At 52.0% G+C, this 26256-nt stretch overlaps 1 protein-coding gene and 2 non-coding genes across 5 annotated transcripts; 2 read left to right on the top strand and 1 right to left on the bottom strand.

Moving 5' to 3' along the window:
* Positions 1-2710: 2710 nt before the first annotated feature.
* Positions 2711-2783, top strand: TRNAV-CAC. Its single transcript has one exon. It is a non-coding gene; the product is annotated as a tRNA-Val (tRNA).
* Positions 2784-3095: 312 nt separating this feature from the next.
* TRNAG-UCC lies at positions 3096-3167 on the bottom strand. Its single transcript has one exon. It is a non-coding gene; the product is annotated as a tRNA-Gly (tRNA).
* Positions 3168-3827: 660 nt separating this feature from the next.
* On the top strand, positions 3828-26256 carry DPP9 (dipeptidyl peptidase 9). Of its 3 annotated transcripts, XR_004360992.1 has the most exons (22): positions 3828-3911; positions 5765-5852; positions 9009-9262; positions 12024-12136; positions 12865-13038; positions 13712-13880; positions 14039-14152; positions 14415-14543; positions 15008-15069; positions 15610-15710; positions 17505-17682; positions 18454-18619; positions 18711-18790; positions 20568-20720; positions 20888-21023; positions 21775-21920; positions 22461-22607; positions 22732-22884; positions 23510-23652; positions 23978-24089; positions 24837-25250; positions 25602-26256. XR_004360992.1 is itself a non-coding variant. In XM_032711953.1 (21 exons), exons 2-21 carry the CDS (start codon positions 5797-5799, stop codon positions 24927-24929), a joined length of 2679 nt encoding a protein of 892 aa, XP_032567844.1. In that variant the 5' UTR covers positions 3828-3911; positions 5765-5796; the 3' UTR covers positions 24930-26256. The 3 variants fall into 3 exon arrangements, 2 of the variants coding, with proteins under 2 accessions (XP_032567844.1, XP_032567845.1); XM_032711953.1 differs by having other exon boundaries at positions 24837-26256; XM_032711954.1 differs by lacking the exons at positions 3828-3911; positions 5765-5852; positions 9009-9262 and adding an exon at positions 10473-10489 and having other exon boundaries at positions 24837-26256.

The raw sequence follows: 26256 nt of genomic DNA, 5'->3' as shown, positions 1-26256 counted from the left end.
GCTCCCTCAGCCTCTGGACACGCTCCAGCCCCTCAGTGTTTCTTGTCCTGAGGGGCCCAAAACTTGCCACCCCTTTGCCTCACAACCACTTATGGTTAAGAGCCAGTTCCAAGGGCACATGGCTGTGGTGTGGCAGAAGCAGCTGACGATTTTCTCTCTGCACAGGCAGCGTTTGACCTTCTCTGTCCCCTGCTGACCACGTTGCCCCTTTTATGCCTCAGCATCACGTGCTGGCTGAGTGTCTGCCCCCTCTGCTACCGCCACGCACACCCCTCATCCCCCAGCACCCACCGACTCCCAGCATCTGTGCCACTTGCTTGGCCTCTTTTTCCTTTATGCTGCTCCCCTCCACCGTCGTGTGACTGCTATTGTGTGGTCCCCGCCACACAAAAGGCAGCCTGACCTAATTTAAATCAGCGCTATTGAAGCCCGGACTTGTTTTATCTCCCGGCGCACAAGGGCTGCGCTCCCCATTTCAGAGGGAGAAGAAATGAATGGCTAATTGGGGGATGGGGGGGGGGGGGATATTGTGCAAGGCAGCCTTGTCTCCCGGCCCTGATTGTCAGCTCTCCTGCTCCACATAGTGCTTCCAGCTCCCCTCTTGGATCAGGGAAAAGGGGAGAATGGGACTGTGCAGCGTGGCAGGGAAACAAAGCCCAGCACGGCGGAGGCTGGGGGAGGGCTCCTGGCTCGGAAAGGGCAGATGCTGGTGATAATAGAAGGGAATATCCATCCCTCACCTCCAAACGAGTCCCCCGGTGCTTTTTCTTTTTTTCCTGGGTGTTTATGTGACGGTCCTTTCGGGTGCTCTGGGGACTGTCCGTGGGCAGGGGGTGAGGCAGAGGGGGCTCCCACACTCGCAGGGGTTGGAAGTGCTGGGAGCAGAGGCAGTGGGATGAGTCGGGGGCTTGGAGGGGAGACTGAAACACTGCCAGGCTCTTTGTCCTGCGGGCAAAGTTGGAGCAGTCCCCGACAATGGGGCTTTGTCAGAAAAGCAGGAACGTCCTCGGGAGCCATTCCAGCTGGTGGGAAGAGGGAGCTTTGTGTGGGCCCTGAAAGGAGGACCCAGAGCCCACGAGCCACCTACACGGTGTGTCCCAAGGTTACCAGAGCCCAGCGCTGTCCAAAGGAAGGATCACCTCGGGATCCGTGTGGGTTTGGGAGGGAACACTGACAGCACGATGTCTTTCATCGAATTCCTGCCTCTGCCTCCCACAGGCTCCTTCCAAGAGCCTCCTCCCTGGTGCTGTCTGCTCTGCAGCTCCTTTCCCGGGCTGAAAGAGGTCTGTGGAAGAAAACAAACCCCAAATTTTGATCTTTCCACGAATGGTCTTGGGGCACTTACAGCTCCACTTCCTTCTGCTCGAGGGAGGGGACTTTGCCCCCAGCTATAGATTAGGTTTGTCCCCAGCACTGATGCTCAGTGCAAAGGTTGGAGCCAGTCCTCTCCTGCAGCTCTGGCAGCTGCAGGCAAAAAAGAATTTCACTCCAGGGTGTTTAGCAACAACACGAAGCAAACAAGCCCCAAGACATCACGTTTGTTGTGGGCTTGGAGGTAACACTATAATCCTTATTGTAAGTCAGATCAGAATAAAGCACCGGCAAGTCCTGAAGGTAAATGACACGTGACAACCTCCTGTTTGGCCCCAAATAGAGATCGGCTACAAAACTGTAAAATTAAATTGCAAAATTAAGTGTAGATTTTATTAAGAGCAAGTGCTATTAAAAGTGAGGTTCTTCTTGCTTTTGTCTGATTTTATGATTCATTTCTCCCTTCTAAGCTTTTCTCTGCAGCCAGCAGAGCATGAAACACACTTCAACCAAGAAAACAACGCAGGAAAAAACAATTCTCGTGTTACCACCTGATTCCAAGGGCTGAGGTCTGACCAAAAAGAGAAGGATTGACGTGGATGCGTAAATTGTTAACACTGCAGTAAGGTAAAAGAAGAGGAACAAACATATTCCTGGAATATATTGTCAGCTCTTGACTGAGGGTGGGGAGGGACTGGGATGGATTTTCCAGAGAAGCTGTGGCTGCCTCTGGATCCCTGGAATTGTCCAAGGCCAGGTTGGAGCAACCTGGGCTAGTAGAAGGTGCCCCTGCCCATGGCAGGGGGTGGAACTGGATAAGCTTTAAGGTCCTTCCAACCCAAACCATCCTGGGATTTTCTGATTCCGTGATGAGAACAGTCTGACCCGTCAGAGAAGCTTCATTTACAGGGAGGGTAAACTTCCCCCCACAGCAAGGAGCCCACCAAGGCCTGTCCTTGAGGGCCGTTCCTCGTCCTGCCGCTGTCCCCTGGGCCGGGGGGATCCTCTCCCTCCTGAGCATCTCTCCAGGGAGCTGCACTCCCTGTCTCCACTATTCTACCGACATCTGGTGGCAGCTGCTTCAGGGAAAAAAAGACAGCTCTTGAGCGGAGCCCTGCGCGCCCCCTCAGCGGGAACCTCCCCGCGCGGCCGTGCCCGCTGTGAGGGGAGCCCTGAAGCGCTGCCCGGGGACGCGCAGCTCTGCCACCTCCTGAGGCGAGCGGGGCTGTGGGAGCGCTAATTAGCCATTAACGCGAATCGCTGGAGTTCCCGCGCGGCGCCTCTTGGTGTTTGGGGAAGGTTTTATTTGAGGTTGCCGTCAGAGACACACGCGTCCCCTCAGCCACTGTGGCGGGAAAGAGCAAACATGGGAACCGCCCGGCAAAGCCCTACACAGCGGGTTTCCGTAGTGTAGCGGTTATCACGTTCGCCTCACACGCGAAAGGTCCCCGGTTCGATCCCGGGCGGAAACACCTGTTTTTTCTTTCCACGGGGCGCGTTTTTTCAGTTGGTTTATTCTGCGGGTTTTTTTTTTATGTTTCGGGTTATTTCCCGGTTTTCTGCTGGGTTTTTACCTTTTTATTTTTTCTTCTCCTTCTGATTTATTTACTTCCCCGCCGACGGTTCGGGGCCCCCGCCACGAGCTGTAACAGCACCGTGCGCCCCATCACTGGCCAGCGGGGCTCTTCAGGTGGGCGAAAAGCCCGCCCCGCGTGCCGGGGGCGTCTCGTATCGCTTCGGAATGGGTGAGAAAAAAAAAAACAAACGGGATTAAAACATCGAGCTGCGTTGGCCGGGAATCGAACCCGGGTCAACTGCTTGGAAGGCAGCTATGCTAACCACTATACCACCAACGCTTCTTATTTTCACCCTCCCCGGCTTCCCTTAGCAAGCTCACCCAGCGGGACCCAATCATTCCCCAGCAAGTGGGGGGAGAGAAGCGCAGCGAGATGAGAACAGTTCCACAACTGCAACAAATGCTGACATAGGGGCCCATCTCCGAGGCTGGGCGGGGACGAATCTTCCCTCCGTGCTTTTTCGCCCCCCCCCTCTGTCAGCCTTAATTCTCACCGTGGAGGATTTTAGTCACTGTAATGGGCTGCCCGGAGAGGCGGTGGACTCACCGTCCCCGGCGTTGCTTAAGGACAAGACTTAGCGCCCTGCTCTAGTGGTGTCGGATCATAGGCTAGACTCGACGACCTCGGAGGTCTTTCCCAACCTCGCGTGTCATTCCGTAAATAGCTCCGCCGTCCCCTCCCTTCCCTTCCCTCACAGCATGCCATTGGTTCCTCCCATCTCATCCCATCCCGCCCATCCCGGGCGCGCTCCCGCCTCCCCTCCCTCCCTCCCGCGCGCGCTCCCGCCATTTCCGCCGCCGGGTGAAGGGTCGCGCCGTGGCCGCCGCCGCCCCCGCGCCCCCGTTTTTCCGGGGCTGCCCCGCGCCCGGGACATGGAGCGGCACTGACGGACCCGCCGCCGCCGCCGCCACCCCCTCCTTCCTTCCTCCCTCCCCCGCCCGCCCTCCCTCCCGCAACTGCAGCCGCCCCCCCTCCCGCGCCCCCCTCAGCCCGCCCGCCACGGGGAGGTCGCCGCGCCCCGCGGTGAGTGAGCGAGGAGGGGTCTGAGGGGGCCGCGGGGGTGAGGGCGGGGTGGGCGGTCCCCGCGCGGTGCGGGCAGGGCTGGGTGGGGGTTATCGCTGTGAGGGCGGGGGGCGCTCGGGCGGGCAGGGAGGGTTTGCCCCCTCCGTGGGCCGCGTCCCCCCCCCCTGCCCTGGGCTGGGGGTGCCTGAGGGGGCGAGGGGGGTGTTTGGTGGTATCTTCCCCTCGAGGGGTGGGGGCGGCCTCCCCTTGCCCCCGGGCGGGGAGGTTTTGCTCACTCAGGTACCCCCCGAGTCCCCCAGGCCTGGCACTGGGGGGGTCACTGGCAGGTCGGGCCCCCCCTCAATATCCCACGCAGGGATGGAGTGATGGAATGGGACCTCCTGCCCTTGGAGGGTGGGTGTGTGTGGGGGGGGGGGGTGAGTCCCTGCCCGGGCAGGTGAGGAGCTACCACCTCCTCGTTTTCCACGGGAAAAGAGCCGTCTCAGGGAGCTGGGGGGGGCCGGGATGCTCCATCCCCTGGGCTCCCCCCTCTCCTGCTCTCCCTTGTCCCGGCCTTCCCTCTGCACCAAGGGCAGAGCTCCCTCCAAGCTCCCCTCCGAGGGAAGAAGGGCTGCAGAGGGACGCAGCCTCTGCCAGAGCTCCGTCCCTCCCTGGAGAAACCCCCGGCGGTTTATCCCCACCCTCGGCTGCTTTAATTTCTGGAGGAGGAGATCTCAAAGCTCCCGGTCGCGTCTCTAAGGGCTCCTGTAGGTGACTGTGATCCTTTGGCTCTCCCTGGATGCACCACGGGCCCCTCGGAGTCTCGCTGGCAAAGGAGGGTCGTGATTCAGGGCAGGTTTCTGATCCCTCCGTGTCCGTTTGGTTCGGTTTCTTCCTCCCTCCGGGTCCGGGGTGTTATTGTTCCCTTCCTCCCTGAAAGGTGGGAGCCGGGCCGGGCAGGATGAGGGTTAAGATGTTGCCCTGAATCATTAAAATCACGGAATAGCTGAGACTGGAAGGACCTCGGGAAGTCTCTGGTCCAACCCCCTGCTCAAGGCAGGGTCAGCTGTGAGATCAGACCAGGTTACTCAGCATTCCTGAGCATCTCTCCCTCTGCCCTTCATGCCTGCATCAAAAATTGCCCTTAAATTACTGGATGCTGCTGCTGCTGCTTCCTCCTTCTCTGTTCTCCTCTGCAGTTTAGGAGTTTCTTTGTGATGCTTTGTCTCTCCTGATCCCCTGTGAGTGCGGTTTTGGTGGAGAAATGGCTCTTTGGGGAGAGCAGGAGCCTCAACAAAGGGCAGTGGCGGGTCTCAAGTGTGTCTGCAATTCAGAACTAAAGATCTTTGTACTTCACCACAGCAAAGCACCTTTTTGAGCTCCTGGAAAACAGATTTGTATGGTGGGCTGGGGCTCCCTGTGGCAGCAGGCTGAGGCAGAGGGAAGCTGCAGTCAGGCTTGGAAGATAAATGTGTTTTTTATGTCCCAGGTGGGACTGTGACCCTCTGGCTGGCTCCTTCTGGTGTGTCCTTTGTTTGACTTTTGCCTCTCAGTGGATGGACCAGACATCTGTTTTCTCCGTTTACTTACAAGAATGTCAGGATTTTGGGAGGGGAGTGACAGAAAGGCTCAGCACTGAGGATCCTTGGATTTTCAGAAGGATTTTCTAGGAAAGAGGCACAGGCCCAGAGTTCAGGTGAAGAAGTCTCTCAGGTTTATCAGTGCTGTTCATATCCAGTGTGTGCTGGCAGAACAGGTTTGGGCCAAGGATTGAAAACCAAGGATTTACTTGTGCTCAGCTGGAAATGTGACCTATGGAGGATGCTTTTCTACAGCAGTTGTATGAAATTTCCCTTTTCCCTCTTCCTTCCCAGTTTCCTGTCCTGCCCAGCTCTCTGAGTAGTTAATGCAGAAGATAAAGAGGGTTCGTCTGGAAAACGAGACTGCAGGAAGTTGGAGAAGGTACGTGTCCAAGTCCCTCCCAGGGCCTTTATGGTGCTGTGGGACAGAGCAATGATCACCCCTGGAGGGAATGAGGCTTCTAAAAAGCCCCAGCCCTGCCCAGGGAGCTCTGTGTCAGGATCTGTGACTCAGGAAGTGACTCAGGACAATAAATTGTTTCACTGACTCCCAGTCCCAAGCTTGACAGTTTTTCCTTGTGCTGATTTCCCACCTGTGCTTGCCTGTTCCCTCCAGTCTAACACCTTCCTCTGAAGGAGGGCTTGGATGTCTCATCCCTCTCACTGGCAGGGCACAAAAGGCATTATTTTAAAAGACTTCCAAGGGGTAGCTCCGTGTTTTTGGGAGTGGGGAGAACAGTGTTCCTGCAGCAACCCCGAATCATCTAAACCCTTGCCTCAGCACAAGGGACAGGGGGTTTCCAGCAAGATGCAAATCTCAGATGTGCTGTTGCTGCCTGGTGTCTTGATCCAGCTCTCACCTTTGAATAATGTAATCCCCAAATTCACCCTGAGATAAATCACTCCTTTTACTTGTTTACTTACGTGTACAGTGTTGCCAAATACTGGCTACGTTTTTTCCCCGAGTTTCTTTTTACTCTGTATCATGTCAGGACCTAAATTTTAGGGATTTTTTTTTTTTCCCTTCCAGTGGAAGGTGCCCCTGCCCATGTCAGGGACTTGGAACTAAATGATCTTTAAGGTCCTTTCCAGTCCCAAACTGGGGTGATTCTGTGATTTTATGGGACTCCACCAGGCTCCAGCTGTGCCAGTGGCAATTCCCAACACTTCCACCTCCCTTTGTCTGGTGGCTGCTTTGCTTATCCCACTACTCCACCCTGTCCTGTTGTCCAAATCTCCAGGATGAGGACAGTCCCAAGCTTAGAGTTGTGCTGTTCACACCATAAAATCATGGCACTACAGGCTGGAAGGGGCTCCAGGCTCCAGATCAGTTTGGGACAGTGACCAGTCTCACATTTGTGGACCGGTTTTAGCCCTTAAAGGCTAAACTTTCCCTTGTGAGGAGTCAGCCTGGCTGAGTAAGAGGGATTCATCAGCCTGGTGAGAGCAACCCAAGGGTCCAGCACCTTGAGCCAAAGCCAGATTATTTTAATTGACTGAATTGACCTGCAGTGGGATTGAGTTGGGAGAATTGCACCCAGTTTGTGGATTTTAGATGGATTCTAGTGGTCTCCCTGTCATGTGTGTCTGACAGGCCACACTTCTGCCTTCAGATGTGATTCCAGCTGCTGCAGTGGAGGCCCTGGATGCAGGCAGAGGCCACAGACACACTCACAGTCTTAGAACATCCCGTCACGTTCCCTTTTGTGGTTTCACTCGGGCTTCCTGCCTGGCTTTGATTGGAAAATATACTCCTCTGGATCTGTTTTCAAGCTGTGGGTTTGCTGCTGGGCAGTGGGTACCAGGAGTACCTACAGATTTATTTTGGGAGCCCGTTCTCGTGTTACTATTCGCACATTTTGTACCATTTAGGGACTTGCAGTTTGTGGGGATGTTATATTTGCAGCCCTTGTGCTGCAAATGTGCCTGGAGTTTAAGGAAGTCCAGATGCACTTGGGTGTAGCTTTGCTCATCTCCTGCTGTAATTGCATAAAACCTCAAACTAGGTGAGAGCTTCCTTTTGGAGAGTGTTAGAAGGTGAAAGCTGTGGGGGATCATGGAGTGGTTTGGGTTGGAAGGGGCCTTAAAGCCCATCCAGTTCCACCCCCTGCCATGGGCAGGGACACCTTCCACTATCCCTGGTTGCTCCAACCTGCCCTTGGACACTTCCAAGGATGGGGCAGCCACAGCTTCTCTGGGCAACCTGTGCCAGGGCCTCTCCACCCTCCCAGGGAGGAATTCCTTCCTAATCTCTAATCTATACCTGCTCTCTGTCAGTTGGAAACCATTCCCCCTTGTCCTGTCACTGCAAATAGTCTCTCACCAATCCCCAAGGAACATTCAGGGTTCTCCTGAAAAATACTCATGGTAGAAAACGGGCAGAGTGTGTTCTTGTGGTGACAGAAATCACCATCCTGCTCCTTTCCCTTGGTTCTCTCCTGGAAAAGAATTCATTGTGCATCATCCCAAGGCTGGAGTGTTTGAGATTTGGGTTCTGTGTAATTCTTGCTTAATCCTTACCTGTGACAGCTGCACCTCAGAAGTTGTTCTCCTGTCAGTGCAGCCTCAAAGACAGGCAGCATTCAAAATCATCTCATTTGGAAATTTAAATCTTGGGTCTGCTGAAGAAAAGGCCTTTTTTTTTTTTTTTTGCTGTAATCTTTAGTCCCTGGTTTCCTGTCTTGATTCTGTCTCCCTGGAGCAAATTTCTCCACCCTAATTTTGTTCAGTAAACTGAAGTTCTTCTGGAATTCTTTGTGACATTCTTCCAGGTGCCCCCAAAGCAGCTGAAATGTCCTCATGGAGGGACATCCTGCTTCTCAAATGGGGCGTCAAAAACTGGTTTCCCTAGTCCTGGGCTCATTCCTGCTTAGCAGCAGATGACATCACTGACCTTGGGCAAGTCTGTGGGTCCACCTCACCTCAAATTAACATTTGTGTTAATGTGGAGGTGGTTTCTGTCCTCTCCCTCAATACCTGCCAGCTTGGAAGTGTCTGAGGAATGCGTGCCACGTTTTTCAGGATACAGCCAGGGTCTGGTCCTGCTGCCTTCTTCTCTCTGTTAGGAAACCAACTGTGCTGTTTTCTTCCTTTTTTTCCCATCTCTCCTCCTCCATTCCTGGCCTCAGTATCTCCTCAGGTAAGTGAGTAGCTGTGCTTGGGTTTCAGTCCCTCTCTCCAAGTGATGAGCAGGTTTTCCTTCGGGACAGGAAGGGGACTTCACTCCTGTGGTCTCACAGGGCAAGAGTTTATGTGCCTTTATGACAGGTCATGGCTTTGATGACTTATCCATCCGAATTCCTGGAGTGGTTTTCCTTTGAGTCAAGCTGATTGTTTTCTGCACCAGGATCTGCTGCTTGTGCTCGTTTCTAGACCCAGTCCTGGGAGAGGGAGTTCTCCGAGGTGGATATCTCCATTTACAGGGCTACACCTGGGATGGGAGATGCACTTCTCCTTTCAGTGTGTTTAAAATGCAATCTTGGAGTGCCTGCTTGATTTTTTAAGGCTCAATTCTCCCCCTCAACTCCTCCTCCCTCAGTTTTTTGCCCAGCTCTGAAGGGGAAACGAGGATGACTGCAGTGGATGCGCTGTCGGACAGCTCCGAGGTGGTCGAGATGGAGGATGTGCCTTCCCAATTCCAGGTGCAAAAGCATTCTTGGGATGGGCTGCGTGACATAATCCACAGCAGCAGGAAGTACTCGGGCATGATAGTGAACAAAGCTCCCCACGATTTCCAGTTTGTCCGGAAAACGGAGGAGTCCAGCCCGCACTCGCATCGCCTCTATTACCTGGGTAAGCTGTGCCAGGAGCGGGGTGGGAATGTGGGCTGGGAGCACTTCCAAGCTAAACAGGCGAGGGAAAGGGTGGGAGGGATCCCCCTTTATGAAATGGGGGAGCTGAGATTAAGTAACTCGAGGTTTGCAGGATCTGTCCCAGAGCAGAGTCCTCCCCGATCCCACACCTGCTTTTGGGGGAGTGTTGCCTTGGCCAACCTGCCTTCCTGTGTCCTCGGGCACCCAGGGGATGGGGCAGGAGAAAGGATGTTCCTCAGACTCAGGACTTATCTCCTGCCTGTCTAGCTTGGGAGAAATGGGATTTTCTTGCTTCATTAACCAGGCTGACTTTCCAAGAAATTCGCTGTCAGTAATTTACTAATTATATGTTGTAACGTATTAATGGCAGGGTGGTGGTGTCTCCTGCTTTATTAAGTGCCATCAAGGTAGAATGCTTTCAAGACTAGGGGGAAAAAAATTAGTTGGGAATGAGCTATTACTGGCATTTGCAGGGAAATCTCCCTTTCCTTACAGTAGGGTGGAAAGCAGAATGTGTTGTACAGGTCCCTCGTTACAGCTGGAGCCACAATGTAATTAGTGACAGGTTTTAGTAACTGGATAATTTTGTGGTAGGTAACATGGGAAGCTTTATAGACTATAAAGAGTTTGTTGTGCTTTGGGGCATGAGCTGATCATTACTGGGCCAGTAAAGAAATTGCCTGATGTGCAACTGCTTCCCTGGAGTGACCCTGCTGGGTTTTTTCCTATTTTTCCAGGTTTTGAGTGTAGGTCACTGTAGGACATTGGATGCTGGTTTTGAGGGACGGATTTGTTTTGCCATTAAGCAGCTCCTGTGTGCCAGTGACTTGATTTGTGTTCCTCATAAATTCCTGGGACACAAGTGCTACTCTGAAGGGCAGTATCCAGAGCTGGCATATTTTTCTTGTTGAGTGTGGACAGTGAGGCTTGATTTAAAGCTGAATGTATTTCAGGTTCACTTTGATACTGCTTTTCATCTAGATGACTAAAGAACTAAGTGGCTAATTTTAAACTTTGTTTTTTTTTAATGTTCTGTTGTATGAAATGGCAACCAAACCAGCTACTGGTGTTCTGCCAGGGTGTGACTGTTCCAGGAGCCAGAACCAGGAATGAGGATACATGAGTGTCTTTTCAGTGTTCCCTTCCTTAAGGAATTGTGGAGGGCATAGAACAGATTGAGCCATCACTTAAGATCAGTATCAGCCAGGTAATCCCTTCTCAGCTGCTCCCAACAAAGGGGAAATGCTGATTCTTTTGCCCTAATGAACATCTTTTGATGTGTGCTGGGAAATACTCAGAAGCCATTTCGGCACATCAGAGAATCCCAGAATAGTTTGGGTTGGAAGGGGCCTTAAAGCTCATCCAGTTCCACTCCCTGCCACGGGCAGGGGACACCTCCCACTATCCCAGGTTGCTCCAACCATGTCTTGGATACCTGCAGGGATGGGGCAGCCACAGCTTCTCTGGGCAGCCTATAAGTTCCTAAGTGTTTCACTCAGTGTGCTGTCACTGCCCCAGCATTAAAAAACCATTTTAAGGTTCTTACATGAACACTGTCAGTGACTGTGTGCTGGGGAGCGGGATGGAGACTCCTGAAGAACTTTTCTGTGGAATTAAACACTTTTCTTCACTTGGAAGCAAAGCCTTTTGGAGGAAGAAGACAGTGTTTTTCTTGTAAATGCCAATTGATTGTAGTCAGCCTGAGGTCATTGGAGAAAGTTTTCTAATATAAGGAGAAGGGAAGTCCAGGTCACAGTTGCTTGAGTGTCAAACACGTGTGTGTAAAGTCATTTGTTCCTCTGTGCAGTTCTCCTGTTTGACCATCTGAAATCATTCCTGGGCCCTCCCCGTGGAGTTTCGTGGTGTCTCATGGCAGATGCTGCTTATGTTAAAACACCACATGCTCAGCACTTTGGTGTTCCTGCATCTCTGAGGATTAGATCCTCACATATTGCTTTGCTTCCCCGAGCACTTATTAATATTTCAGTTTTAATTTGAAGTAACTGCACTGCTGGGTCAGCCAGCTCAGAAATCTCTCTGTTCTGCCCAGAACATGTGCCGTGTAGGCAGTATCAGGGCACATATCCCTGGGTGAGTTTCTGAGCCAGGGAAGCCTCTGCACCAGACGTAGAGGGGCAAGTTCACGGGCTTTGTTTTTGTTGAAACTGCCAAAACCGTGTGTCAGGGTATTTTACAGACGTTTGGGAAGTTGGATGAAGGCCAGGAGCTTATTTGATAACCACAGTCAAAGGCTTATGCAAAATGACAAGGTCTTTTGACTCTGTAGGGTACTGTTTCACATTTGAATGGGCTCTCCAGAGCTTCCAAGCTTTTTCTCCCTCTCTTCCAAGCTGCTGCCTTGGCCCCAGCAAGGTCCCTGTAGCGAATCCCTGGATGAGAAACGTGGAGAGGGATGTTGAGTCACCCGTTTAGGGAGTGGTGCTTTTTTTGAGTGGATCTGGACAGACACAGAGGGGAAAGTCGGACCTAATAATTCCTGTAGAGGTTGGTTAGTGTTAAATCTCGCTCAGGGAAAATTCCAAGTGCATGAATATCTAAATTTAAATAGTTCAGATGTTATTCTGGGATTGAACTGGGAGCTGCTTGGCAATGAACGTGGGTAAAAGCCTCTGGGCAGCCCCAACCCCTCTGTTACCAGGCTTTTGTTTCAATTTGCTCTCGGTCCTCTTTGTCCTGGCTAACTAATCTAAAGCAGGATGATGCTTTTGCCCTCCTCATAGGAATGCCATATGGTAGCAGAGAGAATTCCCTTCTTTACTCAGAGATTCCCAAAAAGGTACGGAAGGAGGCCTTGCTGCTCCTGTCCTGGAAGCAGATGCTGGACCACTTTCAGGTGAGTGGAATTGTGAAGAGCCTGGGTTGTCAGTGCTTGGGGAAACTGGGTGTTGCTGTGGGGCTGCTGTGGTGGGTGCATCTGTCTGGTGTCTGTCATCCCTCCTGCTTTTAAAAAGTTGGGAAAGTTGAGTTTAAATTGCTGCTTTTGCCCTGCACTCCGTTGTGAGTCAGAAATTTTCTCCTCCCTGATTTCAGTATCTTAATGTCCTGTGTCACTAAAAACACTGCTGCAGAGAGTGCTGGTGCTGCTCTTTCTTCCCTGCTAAAAAGGTTCCTGGTGGAAAAGGATTTAGCTGTCTTGACCTTGTTTGGGCTGCTGGTCTTCCTCAGGGAAATTCAAGATCCCCGGAAGAGCTTTTGTTTGCAGTGTGTCTGACATGGAAACTGTTTGTGAAGGCTGTAGATAACGTCATTAAGTTAATTGCTTACATCTGATTTGCATAAGCAGAGCAAGTGCAGCTCCTCTCAGTTCATGCTGAAGTGCCAGCTGCAGAAATGAGGGATTCAGAGTTCATCCCTCCTGTGGAGGGAAATTTGGGGGGGTGGGGGTGGTTTAGGCCTCCTGGACCCCTCACCTGGAGTACAGGAATTGTGAACCTGGACAGTGAAACTGCTGCCTGGTTTGGGCTGGTGTGACGTGTTTTGGCCAGTCTTGGAGTGTTCCTGTCCTGTGGAAGTTTCTCTCCTTGCAGATTCTTTCAGATTTTCCCTTACCTTCAATTCTAGGCAACCCCCCACCATGGGATGTATTCCAGAGAGGAGGAACTCTTGAGGGAACGCAAGCGGCTCGGGGTCTTTGGGATAACATCTTATGATTTCCACAGTGAGAGTGGCCTGTTCCTCTTCCAGGCCAGCAACAGCCTCTTCCACTGTCGAGATGGGGGCAAGAATGGATTCATGGTGAGTCTGCTGGGGATTCTGGGAATGTCACCTGGAAGGGACTTAGTGGTTTGGGTTGGAGATGGCTCCACATGGAATCACAGACTGGATTAGGTTGGATAGGACCTTGAAACTCATCCCATTCCAGCCCCCTGCCATGGGCAGGGACACCTTCCACTATGCCAGGTTGCTCCAACCTGCCCTTGGACACTTCCAGGGATGGGGCAGCCACAGCTTCTCTGCCCAACCTGTGCCAGGGCCTCACCACCCTCCCAGGTGATATCCCATCTCACCCTGCCCTCTGGCAGTGGGAAACCATTCCCCCTTGTCCTGTCCCTCCATCCCTTGTCCTAAGTCCCTCTCCAGCTCTCGTGGAGCCCCTTCAGGCCCTGGAAAGGGCTCTCAGGTCTCCCTGGATCCTTCTCTTCTCCAGGCTGAACAATCCCAGCTCTCCCAGCCTGGCTGCAGAGCAGAGGGGCTCCAGCCCTCGGAGCATCTCTGTGGCCTCTTCTGGACCTGCTCTAACAGGTCCACATCTTTCACATCAGCATCTCTTTGGTTCTGGTGGTTTCTCCTGTGTCCTGTCAGGGCCACATTTGCCATCACTCCATGGGTTGTGCTGTATCTCTGCTTTAGGCCTTTTGGCTGCAGAGCTGGAGCTTGGTCCAAGCTCTGGCTGTGTCTGTTGCTGCAGGTGTCTCCAATGAAGCCTCTGGAGATCAAGACTCAGTGCACGGGGCCACGGATGGATCCCAAAATCTGCCCTGCTGACCCAGCCTTCTTTTCATTCATCAACAACAACGATCTGTGGGTGGCAAACATCGAGACTGGTGAGGAGAAGAGGATGACATACTGCCATAAAGGTAACTGCTGCTTCCTGCCAGGTCCAAAAGCAAATTCCTTCTGAGAAATGCGGCCTGGAAAGAATTTATGGCTTATTAAGTCTGTTCTTCTTTTGGATCAGCTTTTTCCAAGGAGATGTAAATGCAAATGCTTCTGTCTCCTGTTTTTTCCCCTCCAGGCTTATCCAATGTTCTTGATGACCCCAAGTCTGCTGGTGTAGCCACTTTTGTCATTCAGGAGGAGTTCGATCGGTTCACGGGCTATTGGTGGTGTCCCACAGCTTCCACAGAAGGTCAGTCCATGTTCTGCTCATCCAATCCCCACCCTGGGACTGCTGCCTCCTGCTAGGAGTGATATTTTGAGCACAGTTTTCCTTTGGCCTGGGTTTGGGCTCTTTCTGGACTGAGGGAATGAGACACTGAGGGGATTATGATGGTGCTCAGAGGAGTCACTGAGAGCTGTGGCTCTGCAGGTGCTCCCTCTGCACCAGGGCTCCAGGCAAGCCAGAAACAGCTGGAAAACACTGTGGGGAACATTCTTGCTCTTTGTCCCAGGTCCAGAGGACTTGAAAACACTGCGGATCTTGTATGAGGAAGTGGATGAGTCAGAGGTGGAGATAATTCACGTTCCTTCACCTGCCTTGGAGGAGAGAAAAACAGACTCCTATCGATACCCCAGGACAGGTGAGTGAAACACCTGATGCAGCAGCCCTGGAATTGGTGCTGTAAACTTTGCATGATTAATCTGGGGCCTTATATAAAAACTGGTTGTAAATGTTGAGGCCTAATTGTGTCTCTGAGCCCAAAATCTACAGCAAGAAAGGACCGAGATTTTAAAGTTGGGCCTAAATGAAAGGATTGCTGAGGAAATGGAATGTATCTGGTGGCATACCCTGGAATACATTTGGAATCCCATCTTTCCTCACTGTTCTGAGAACATGCACAGCAAGGCAAAGCAAACTGTTCCCATTCCCATAATGACTCTGTGGTGCCAGTTTGCTCACTTACATATTTGATATTTGTACATTCACACACCCCCATTTCAGCAGGACCAGGGGCAGTTCCTCTCTAGAAGCTGTGTTTTGTATAATCATGGAGTGTTCAGGTTGATCATCTTGGTGTTTTGGGTTTTTTTCACTTCTCTGCAGGCAGCAAAAACCCCAAGATTACATTAAAACTGGCAGAATTTAAAACAGACAGCAAGGGAAAGGTAAGTGATGACAACTCGTGATGGGACATTGCACAGGAAGGTTGACTGTTTCTGAAGCTCCTTAGAATTAAAGCAAGGTCACCAAGAGATCCTAGATAGTGTTAGTCTGGTTTTTTTAATCCTCTAGTAACACCTGGTTCTCTAATGTGTTTATCCAAGGAACAGAAAGACTTGAAAATACTCTGGTGGAGATTCAGCTGGGAGCAGGGAGGGCAGTGGGAAGCGGGGTTATCCTGGTGCACCACGTTGTCCACGTTAAGCAGGAGGGCTGGAGCCTGATCTAATCATGGGCTTCAGTCCCTACCTGTGTCCTTTCCTGTGGCTGAATGCCAAAATCATTTTGCTTTGAAGCCTGGGTTTTTTTCCCTTCTCTTCCTGCTGTTTTTAGCAAGCCTCGCTTCTCCCGGCCTGACCCTTACTGGTTAAACCAGGCCAGTGGTTAAACTTCTGTGCTCTCCCATCTCCCTGGGCTGCCACAGGAGGAGGTGAGGAGCTCTGGTAGCAGCATAAATTTGATGTTGGCCCTTCCTCTTGCTGCAGATCGTGTGTGCTCAGGACAAGGAGCTGGTGCAACCCTTTGCTGCATTGTTTCCCACCGTGGAGTACATCGCTCGTGCTGGATGGACCCGGGATGGCAAATAGTATGTCCCTTTTCCTTCCAAAATAACATTCCCAGGGGCTTCTCTGGCTGCAGACCCTCGACATGCTTTGCAGTGTAATCATGGCCTGGTTTTAAAGCCAGAAATGGCACGTGAATATTTGGCTTCTTCGGTGCTGTAACATCCTAAGAGTAGGAGTGAAGCAAAGGAAGAGCAGAGTGACAGCCTGTGGGGTTTGTCACAGCCACAGAGGTAAATGTGGTTCATTAAGTGGGCAGTCCTAGGGGATTCTTTTGAGGTGAAGATGTTTCACACAACTACAACATGTTTTTCCTGCAAATGGAAATGTACTGGCAGCAGTTTTATCTTTGCTCATTGGTCCAGTTTGTGATCAAAGCCAAATGTATCACAGGACAGCAGGCAGGTTCTGTGGTGCCATGTCCTTTCCACAGTGTGTGCAAGGGGCAGGATTGCTCTGGGACTGGCTGTTGCTCCAAATGGGATGCACAGCCTTGCCTGAAGAGTTACAGAATTCACCCCAATCTGACTGGTTTGAGATTTTAAAGCTCTGAATTTTTTCCCCCTCAAAAGCCTGCTCGGCTGTTAACCGGTGTCTGTGCAGATCAAGTTAAGGTGACTTGGCTGTCTTTGAAGGTGGCATTTTGTTACTCATCATTAATTTTCTGCTCTGGGAAGGAAATTCAGAGAGCTTTCCAGCAGGTAATCCCGGAGGTGCTTGTGATGTTCTGCACCAGAGCTTATCTAAATGTGCTGAATGTCTCAGTTCCCGAAATCCGCGGTGCTGGGGAAGAACTGGCTCTTTTCAAAGCTTGTCTTTAATGATGAGAACTTCCCTTGATGCACTTCCAGGCTCCGGGGTGGCCTCACTGTGCAGTGGTGGTTTGCCATCTGTCATGTTGAGAGCCTGCAGTGCAGCACCACTTCCAGGGACTCTCCTTGGAGAGGAACAAGGCTGAGACTGAAGTGACTCCTTCACCTGGCACTTGGCTTTAGGTCTGTGCCTTTCCCTGTCAGTGCAGCAAATGGATCACTTTGAGAGGGATCACCTCAAAGCTGGCACACAAACAGAGCTTCACAGAATCATAGAATCAGCTGGGTTGGAAGGGACCTCTGAGATCATCCAGTCCAACCCTTGATCCAACCCCGCTGTGGTTCCCAGCCCATGGCACTGATGCCACATCCAGTCTCAGCTTAAAAACCTCCAGGGATGGAGAGTCCACCACTTCCCTGGGCAGCCCATTCCAATGGCTGAGCACCCTCTCTGGAAAGAATTTCTTCCTAATATCCAACCTAAACCTCCCCTGGCACAGCTTCAGACCCAGCCCTCTTGTCTTGCTGATGGTTGCCTGGGGGAAGAGACCAACCCTCACCTACTGGAGGGACTATCCAAGGAATCACTTCAAGGCTGGGACACAAACAAACCTTCCTGCTGGAGGGGCTGTCCAAGAAATCACTTTAGAGCTGGGACACAAACAGACCTTCCTGCTGGAGGGGCTGTCCAGGCAGGAGTTGTGTTCTGGAGGCAGGGCTCTCTTCGAGGTGCTCCCTTGGAACAGGCACTGGCAAATCTGTCAGACACTTGTCTGAGTGACACCCCTGTGAAATACCAGAGCTGTCTGGCACTGTGTGTGTGTGTGTTGGCAAAGCTTCCAGGGGATTAGAAAGCAGCAGTGATGAGAAAAGCTTTGCATTCAGATGCCCGAATCCTTTTTTGCCAGCGAGGGGAGGGGGGAAAAAAGGGGATGCATGTTGGGAGTGTTAGAAAGGGCCATCTATTCTGTGGTGCTGACATTCACCTCCAACTTCTCTCCCCAGTGCCTGGGCTATGTTCCTAGACAGACCTCAGCAGCGGATGCAGCTAATCCTTTTGCCTCCAGCACTCTTTATTCCAGTCCCAGAAAACGAGGAGCAGCGTGCTGAATTTGCCAAAACTGTGCCAGAAAATGTCCAGCCATTTGTGATCTATGAAGAAACCACTGATGTGTGGATAAATGTAAGAGGCTCGGGGCTGGGAGGAGAACACAGGCTGCCCCTTCCTGCCCTTCAGTTAACCATTCTCATGTTGCCTGGGTGTCCAGTTTAGTCCTGGCTCCAGCAGCTTTGCTACTCAGTAGTCCCAGATTTGGTGTTAATTCAAGGGTTTAATAAAGCCATGAGAAGGAATTCCCTGCACTCAGCACTGGAAGAGACGAGGATCCTGCCACCTCCTTGCAGTTGATACTGTTCATTTAATTCCTTCCAACATTCCTGGTGAACACAGGCACTTTTGCACATTTTTGCACATTTACATTTTTTGAGATGTAACAGTGCTGTGCTTTTTGGGGTGTTTTATGACAAGATTAAACGGCTTCTTGAAGCATCAACCACCTTAATCCCTGGAATTTGTTGTAGTTATTTAGGTAGGTGATAGACACAGGGGGCAGGGATTAAACTTCAGCCTCTAAGCATTTTGGTCCTGAGTGATGAAGGGGCCTGAATTTCACACCAGGGCATTCTCAAGGTGTTGGAATAGGCACTAGTGGGTGAAATATCAGAGGCAAGGCTGCTGCTGGTTTTGGTGGCAGCCATGGGAAGCCCAGAGCACGCGACCTCTACAGGGGCCCAGAGTTTCTTTGTGGGAGTAGGAAAGCTTGGAATGGCTTTTCCCTGCTTTTATCCCCCCCTCCTTTCCCTGGAAATCCCAGCAGTTCAGCATGACCTCCCCTGGCTTTGTCCCTGCTGTCTCCCTCCAAATCACTCACAGGTTTTTCACCCTGTGTGGCAGGTCCACGATATCTTCTACCCCTTCATCCAGCCCGAGGGGGAGGAGGAAGAGCTCTGCTTCATCCGAGCCAACGAGTGCAAGACAGGTTTCTGTCACCTGTACAGGGTGACAGCCATCCTGAAGCCAGGCAGCCACGACTGGGTGCAGCCATATGTCCACAGTGAGGGTAAGGAGCAGCAGGAGCTCCCTCTCTGACTGCCCTGTGTTGTATTTTGGGGAGGGAGGGCGGTGATTTATCCTCCTGTTCTTCCTTCCAGACGATTTCAAGTGTCCCATCAAGGAGGAGGTTGCCCTGACTGGTGGGGAGTGGGAGGTGCTGGCAAGGCATGGATCCAAGGTAGGGGGTGTTTTTATTCCCTTGCAGTGTTTCAGCTCTGTGTTGTCTGCCCCCAGGCCTGGCCTGAGTCCTCTGGTACGCCTGGGACCTGCTAGAACTGCTTAGGCTTCATTTTGTTCCTCTCTTTATTGCTGCCTCTGCTTTCCCCAGAAGTGCTGTAGGCCAGTGCACATGGATCTGATTGCCTTTTTAATCAGACTTCGGATTGCTCCTTGGGAAAATCCCAGGAGTGGGTCAGGCCATAAAAAAGGACACGAGTCTGAGGTTTAAGAGCAACAAAGAACCATTTTGTGGAGGAGCCTGGGATTGCTGCCTTTTGCTGAGGCATTTTAACTCCAGTGAGTGCCTACAATGTGGAAATGTGTCCTGGCACTCGGAGTGAACTCTTGGTCTCCAGCTGATCCCTCAGCAGAGCCTTTAGGAAGAAGGCAGCTGGGGAATATAAAGCAATTTAGAATATGGAGAAACTGTATCTGTTGTCGGTTGCAGAACAGCCAGAAATGAATTTGTATTAATCTGGTAGAAACCTAGTTTCATTTTTTGCTTCAGGAATTAACTCCGGGTCTGATCTTTAATGCTCCCAGGTGATTTGTGTCAAAATAAAGACCTTGTCTGTTCATTTCCAATTAATCTGGATTTTCACTTCTCGCTTTTTAAAAGACCAACAGCTCCAAGCGTTTGGTTTCTGCTGCTTTGCCTCAATCTGCAATTAACCTGCTGTCCCTCCCCATGTGGGTTCTCACTGTACATGCTGTTGATTTTGGCCACAGCTCTTCCCTGCATGTGTTGTGGCTAAAATTGTGTTAGCAGCAATTATTTTGATGCATTTGTTGCTCCACAGGGCTCTGCCTGGTTTTCCTGGCCAATTGAGCTGGATATTTTTTTCCCTTTGCTGTTCACAGGTGTCTTCAAACTGTGGGTTAGCCAGAAATAGCACTTGGAAACTGTAAGGTGGAAAATAGTTCAGTCACTGTTGCTGGATCAATGCAGTATTTAAAAGCTGTTGTCTCTGTTCCTGGGTGGTTTTTAGAATTAGCTTTCTCTGGACAGTAAAAACCTGTTTTAAATGTGTCCTAAAGTTTGGTGCTGATGGCTCTTGGACTGGTCCTTTCACAAATGAGAATTCGTGGGCTGAGAAAAATATACCTGTACCCTTATAATCCTGTGGGAGGAGGTTGGAGCCAGGTGGGAGGTCTCTTCTCCCAGGTGACAAGTGACAGGACAAGAGGAAACAGCCTCACATTGTACTAAGGGAAGGTTTAGATTGGAAATCAGGGAAAATGGCTTCACTGGAAGGGTTGTCAGGCACTGGAACTGGAGTCACCATCCCAGGAAGTGTTGAAAAAACACGTGGATGTGACACTTGGGAATGTGGTTTAGTGGTGCTGAGTTAATGGTTGGACCCATTGATCCTGGAGGGATTTTCCAACATAAATGGTTCCATGATTCTGTAAGATGCCATATTTAAGCATCTTCCTCGTGTCACCAGCGGGGGACAAAGCCCAGCTTTTTATGCTCATTAATAAGCAAATGCTTTGAGTCTTAAAAAAAAAAAAAATAAAAGCTGCAGGGCTGTGTTTTGTCCCTGCATTAGATAGTGGGAGTTCTCCAAGTGCTGTGTGTGTGTGTTCTCTGACCCCTCACACCCCCTGAGCAACCCAAAACCCCGTCAGGGTGTGTGCTCTGAGCTGACTCTGCCCCTGGGCAGACCCTCTGGGCAGGCAGAGGAGCAGAGCTTGTCACCCACGTGTCACTGAGCCCTCTCTGTCCCTCACAGATCTGGGTCAACGAGGCCACAAAGCTGGTGTACTTCCAAGGCACGAAGGACACCCCGTTGGAGCACCACCTCTACGTGGTCAGCTACGAGTCCCCCGGGGAAATCATGAGACTCACCACTCCAGGCTTCTCCCACAGCTGTTCCATGAGCCAGGTTGGTTGTTCCTTGGATTCTCACCTCCTGACTGGCAGGGACCCAACTGGAGATGAACCAGTAACGAGTCCTGGGGGCTGCTGGAGACGTGGGAGCTCTTGTCTGAGGAGATGAGCTGCGGGAGGGGCAAGACCTCGTTGCCCTAACTCTTGTCTCTCCCGTGCCAGAACTTTGACATGTTCATCAGCCACTACAGCAGTGTGAGCACTCCACCCTGTGTGCACATCTACAAGCTCAGCGGCCCCGACGATGACCCGCTCCACAAGCAGCCCAAATTCTGGGCCAGCATGATGGAGGCAGCCAGTAAGTCCTGGAGAACGTGCCAGATACTCTTTTTTTTCCAGCAGGGATGGGGAGGGAATTGGCCTGAGTGGCTTCACTCTGAAGAGGAGTTGTGTTATCATGTGGGGGAGATGTCTCATGGACAGCTCGCCCAGGAAATGCTCTGTGGGCTTTTGAGGTGTTGCTGTTCCACACTTGGAGCAAAAACAGTGCTCAGGGATGCAGGGTTTGCACACCCTCAGAGCTGTGGGTTTGCCATGGAATCACAGACTGGTTTGGGTTGGGAGGGATCTCAGAGTTCATCCATGGGCAGGGACACCTCCCATTAGACCAGGTTGCTCCAAGCCCTGTCCAACCAACTGCCAGGTTGGTTTTTTATCCATGATTTACCTGAAGAGGGAAGGGCCGAGGGTCTGGGATGCAGTGGCTGCTCCATTCTGCACTGTGGGCTTTGAAGGTTTAGATACAGCTCAGAGCAGCACCTGAACCCCTCCTGCAAATGTTTTTTTTTCCATCCATGTTCTTAACTCCCACACCTTGCTGTTGTGGCACAGAGTTCCTTGTTGGAGAATTCCCAGCAGCTTTTCCTGTGGGATCCCTGGGCAGGCAGGTGGGGGCTCTGTGTTTCCCAGAGACGGACTTTGGTGTGGTTTGGTATTGAAAGAGCCCTGACCAGGGTCAGGTTTGAACAGAAGGAGCTTGTTCAGGTGGGATGGGAGGCAGAACCTGCTGCCAGTCACCTCACTGCCAGTGTGTGACCTTCCTGCTGCAGGTTGTCCCCCGGATTACGTCCCTCCGGAGATCTTTCACTTCCGCACTCAGTCGGATGTTGAGCTCTATGGAATGGTCTACAAACCTCACGATGTCCAGCCTGGGAAGAAGCATCCCACGGTGCTCTTTGTGTATGGAGGCCCCCAGGTAATGATCCAGGGGGACTGCTGTGCCAGGGATGGGCTTGCTGCCCAGGGCAGGGCTCTGTGGCTCGGTCGTGCATCAAGACTTGCACTGTGGTTTATGAGCGCTGTCACAGAATCATGGAAGGGTTTGGGTTGGAAGGGATCTTAAAGATCATCCATTCCAACCCCCTGCCATGGGCAGAGGTGCCCATGGGCACGTGTGCCTTCCACTAGACCAGGTTGCTCCAGACCCCATCCAACCTGGCCTTGAACACTTCCAGGAATGGGACATCCACAACTCTGGGCAACCTGTGCCAGGGCCTCTCCACTCACAGGCAAAGAACTGCCTCCTAATACTTAATCTAAACCCACTCTCTTTTAGTCTGTCCCTGTGTTCTGACCTCTGCTTCAAACCTCAGATGATTTTTCCAACATTTGTTTTGATTTCCATGGCTCTGATACCTCAGTTACCAGCTCAGGATCCTACAGAGCAGGACAGACACAGGAAGGTACTGGAAGGCAACTGCTCAGCTCTGAAACTCTTTCTTGCCTCCTTGTGCAGGTGCAGCTGGTGAATAACTCCTTCAAAGGCATCAAGTACCTGAGGCTGAACACGTTGGCATCCCTGGGCTATGCTGTGGTGGTGATTGATGGCAGGGGATCGTGCCAGCGAGGACTCAAATTTGAAGGGGCCCTAAAAAACCAAATGGTAACGTCCTGCTTGTGCCGATGAATCTCTGACCATTTGTCCTTCCTAAGGGTGCTGGCTGCTTGTGTGAGGTTTCTGGATTTAGGAATTCCACTAACGTGGGCCTTCTTCTGTTGCCTTTTAGGGTCAGGTGGAGATAGAGGACCAGGTGGAAGGTTTACATTATGTAGCAGAAAAATACGGGTTCATCGACTTGAGCCGGGTCGCCATCCACGGCTGGTCCTATGGGGGGTTTCTGTCCCTCATGGGGCTCATCTGTAAACCCAATGTCTTCAAGGTGAGTCTGGACACGGGGTTGTCACCGTGGGACTCTTGGCTCTCACAGCTTTTTGTCACTCCTGGCAGCTAGAGTTGGATTTTGAGCTTGTTTCTAATGGACAGGTGGAAATGTCCCTCAGTCCTGCTGGCTACAGCCTTGGATCCTGATAAAGCTCACACCTGGCTGGGGCTGGAGGAGGATGGCACTGGGATGGGCTCTTTTCCCAGGGACTGCCTGTAGCTCCTGGCTGCAGTCCTGTATCCTGCTCCAGCTCACACCTGGCTGGGGCTGGAGGAGGATGGCTCTGGGATGGGCTCCTTCCCCGGTGCCTGCCAGTGGAGGGCTTGGCCTGGCATCCAGTGAGATAACTGATGTGCTATTCCCAATCCCCTTCCCCAGTCCATCATCCCACAAGTCCTCCTTGAAAAGGAGCAGCCTTTAGTGCTGGTGTGCAGGAATTTGCCCCGTTGTGACCATGAGAGGGAACAGCAGGAGGAGGAACCTGGGCTTTACATGGCTGAAGGAGAATCCTGCTCTGAGCAGTGCAGAGCCTGCTTTTTCCTGCCTCCTCAGGGAAACAGGGAACACTTGAACTCTTCAGCAGGTGATAACTGAGGCTGTCTCCTGTCTCCCTGTGTGCCAGATTGCCATAGCAGGTGCTCCTGTCACAGTGTGGATGGCCTACGACACCGGCTACACCGAGCGGTACATGGACATCCCCGAGAACAACCAGCAGGGCTACGAGGCTGGCTCTGTGGCATTACACGTGGAAAAGCTTCCCAACGAGTGAGTGCCCGCTCAAAACCTGCTCCTGGGTCCTGCTGGGTGCCACCACTGGCACCTCTGCTCAATCCCAAAGGAATGGGTGGGTTCTGATCCCGTTTAACTCCCGGTGCCGGTTGCTGCCGTTGGCGGCAGCCGGACCATGGCACTGCCAGCCCCCTCTGCCAGGGAGGGGTTGAAGCCCATGGCCATGGCCTGGCACTGCTCTTGCTCAGTTTTGGCTTGTCCAGCTGGCAGCTCTTTGCTCAGACCCTCTGCAGAGCTTTTAGGTGGTTTCCCAAACTTGTCCTCATCCTGTTTCTCCTCCTGTTCCTCACCCCATCTCCAGGCCAAACCGTTTGCTGATCCTCCATGGCTTTTTGGATGAAAATGTGCACTTTTTTCACACCAACTTCCTGGTATCGCAGCTAATCCGGGCTGGAAAACCTTACCAGCTGCAGGTAGGAGGGACAGGAGTGGAGTGGGAAGGTCCCATAAACCTGGAAGAGTTCTCTGCTGTGTGTGTTCCTGGGGCAGGAGGAGGTGGGGGCAGGTGCTCCCACATCCTGTTGTGATGTTGGTGGCAATCAGCACCTCGTTGGAGGCCGGGAGGTGGCACTGTGGCTGTTCCATCACTGCCAGATGTGGCACGTGCAGGCAGGGCTGCTGCCCTGGGCCTGGAACTTTCCTTCTCCACGAGCTGTTGCTGTCCCACTTGGCTGGTGGCAGCAGAGGTGGATGCAGTGAGGGGAGGGATTGGTGCTCCAGACTTCTCCCTGGCACCTCTTTGTCCTGTTGGAGACTGAGTTGAGGGAACAGGGTTGAGGTGAGGGAGACCTGGTGCTCCTGACTTTCCCTGACACCTCTTTTTCCTGATGGAGACTGAGTTGAGGGAACAGGGCTGAGGTGAGGGAGGGGTTGGTGCTCCAGACTTTTCCCTGGCACCTCTTTGTCCTGATGGAGACTGAGTTGAGGGAACAGGGTTGAGGTGAGGGAGGGGTTGGTGCTCCAGACTTTTCCCTGGCACCTCTTTTTCCTGATGGAGACTGAGTTGAAGGAACAGGGCTGAGGTGAGGGAGGGGTTGGTGCTCCAGACTTTCCCTGTCACATCTTTGTCCTGATGAAGACTGGGTCGAGGGAGCAGGGCTGATGTGAGGGAGTTTTGTCCCTGCTGAGTGACCGAGTGCCCTGTGTCTGCCCCTGCACAGATCTACCCCAACGAGAGACACAGTATTCGGTGCCCTGAGTCAGGAGAGCACTACGAAATCACGCTGCTGCACTTTCTACAAGAATACCTCTGAGAGCATGAGCCTCTGCAAACTGGACACTGACAGCTCACCCCCACTCCTGTGCCCTCCTGCCCCTGACAGCCGTCGAACCCAGAGCACAAGTGGCCGAGTGCCCACGGCGGGCTGGGTGTCCCCCCCACACGAGGGGAAGGCTGGAGGGCACCTTCCCTTTCTGGACAGTGCCACCTTCTCTCACTTTCCAAGCTGGAGGTCTGCCCCTGCTCGGCTGCTCGTCCTCTTCCTCTCCTCCAGCCTGGCTGTTCAATGCTTTTTTTGCTGCTACTCCCTCTCTCCTGGGAATCAATGGACAGTGGTCTGTCTCCCGAGGCTGAGGTTTGTGCCCATCTCTCTCTCTCTCTCTCTCTCTCCCCCCCAGTCCTTTTCCCCCTTTTCCACTGCCCCTGTGCAGTTCCCACACTCTTACCTGCAAGAACTCAGTGCCTGTGTTGGAAACGGAAGAAGAGCCGAATCAGAAGCTGCCTTAAGCCAGGAGTGGGAGGGAAGAGAGAACTACCTACTGCTAACCCTGGGGATCGAGCTGTGACCTGGCCCTGCTGCCACCCTGGAGCCCTGGGATGTGAAGAGAGCTCTACAGAAGCATGCAACACTAGTCTTCTTTTTTTTTATTATTATTATTTTTTGGTTGTTTTTTTTTTTTTTTTTAGATATCTATCTATTTTCCAGTTTCATTTTGCAGAGCAGATGGAGGAAGTGGCTGGGGCCGGTGACAGCGTCCTCTGATCCTTCCTCTCATGGCCGCTCGCGCGCAGAGTTGTGCCAACAACAGGTAGCACTGGCAGCTGGCTACAACCAGAGCCTCTCTCCAGAGCTCACAGCAGCATCTGGGTTTTTTGCAACACAAGATGGATGATATTTATGCAAATCCTCCCTCCCTCCGTTCTCTGTGCCGCCTCCTGATCCCACCTCCTCCTTCCCCACCCCTCCTCCTCCTCCCCGAGCTTTCAGATGTGCACTGAAATTGGCTGTGCTTCAGTTCTCTGCGGGTCAGTGACTGGTCCCCCTTGCCCATCTACTCAGAAAAAAAAAAAAAACGCTCTCTCCTGGTTTTTAATTTACCTGGGCAACAGGAACTGCAGTTCTGGGGAGGGGGGATTGAGCAATCACACCTCAGGGGAGCACATCCCCCCCTTCAAGCCAAGGGGTTCTGCCAGGGGGCAAAACGCAAACAAGAAACAAAACCCACCCAAATGAACCACGTTGACTTTGCCCTGGAGTATTTTAAGTGCGTATTATGAAAAGAAAATATTTTTATGGATTCTTATTCTTTTATAATTATGAGTGTTAAGATGTAGCGACTCATTAAAATATTGGAAAGAGA

The sequence above is a fragment of the Chiroxiphia lanceolata genome, chromosome 27 (genome assembly GCF_009829145.1).
Source record: "Chiroxiphia lanceolata isolate bChiLan1 chromosome 27, bChiLan1.pri, whole genome shotgun sequence".
Classification (NCBI taxonomy): domain Eukaryota; kingdom Metazoa; phylum Chordata; class Aves; order Passeriformes; family Pipridae; genus Chiroxiphia; species Chiroxiphia lanceolata.
Note: the sequence above shows the minus strand (reverse complement) of the source record. Positions and strands in the feature narration are given on the sequence as shown.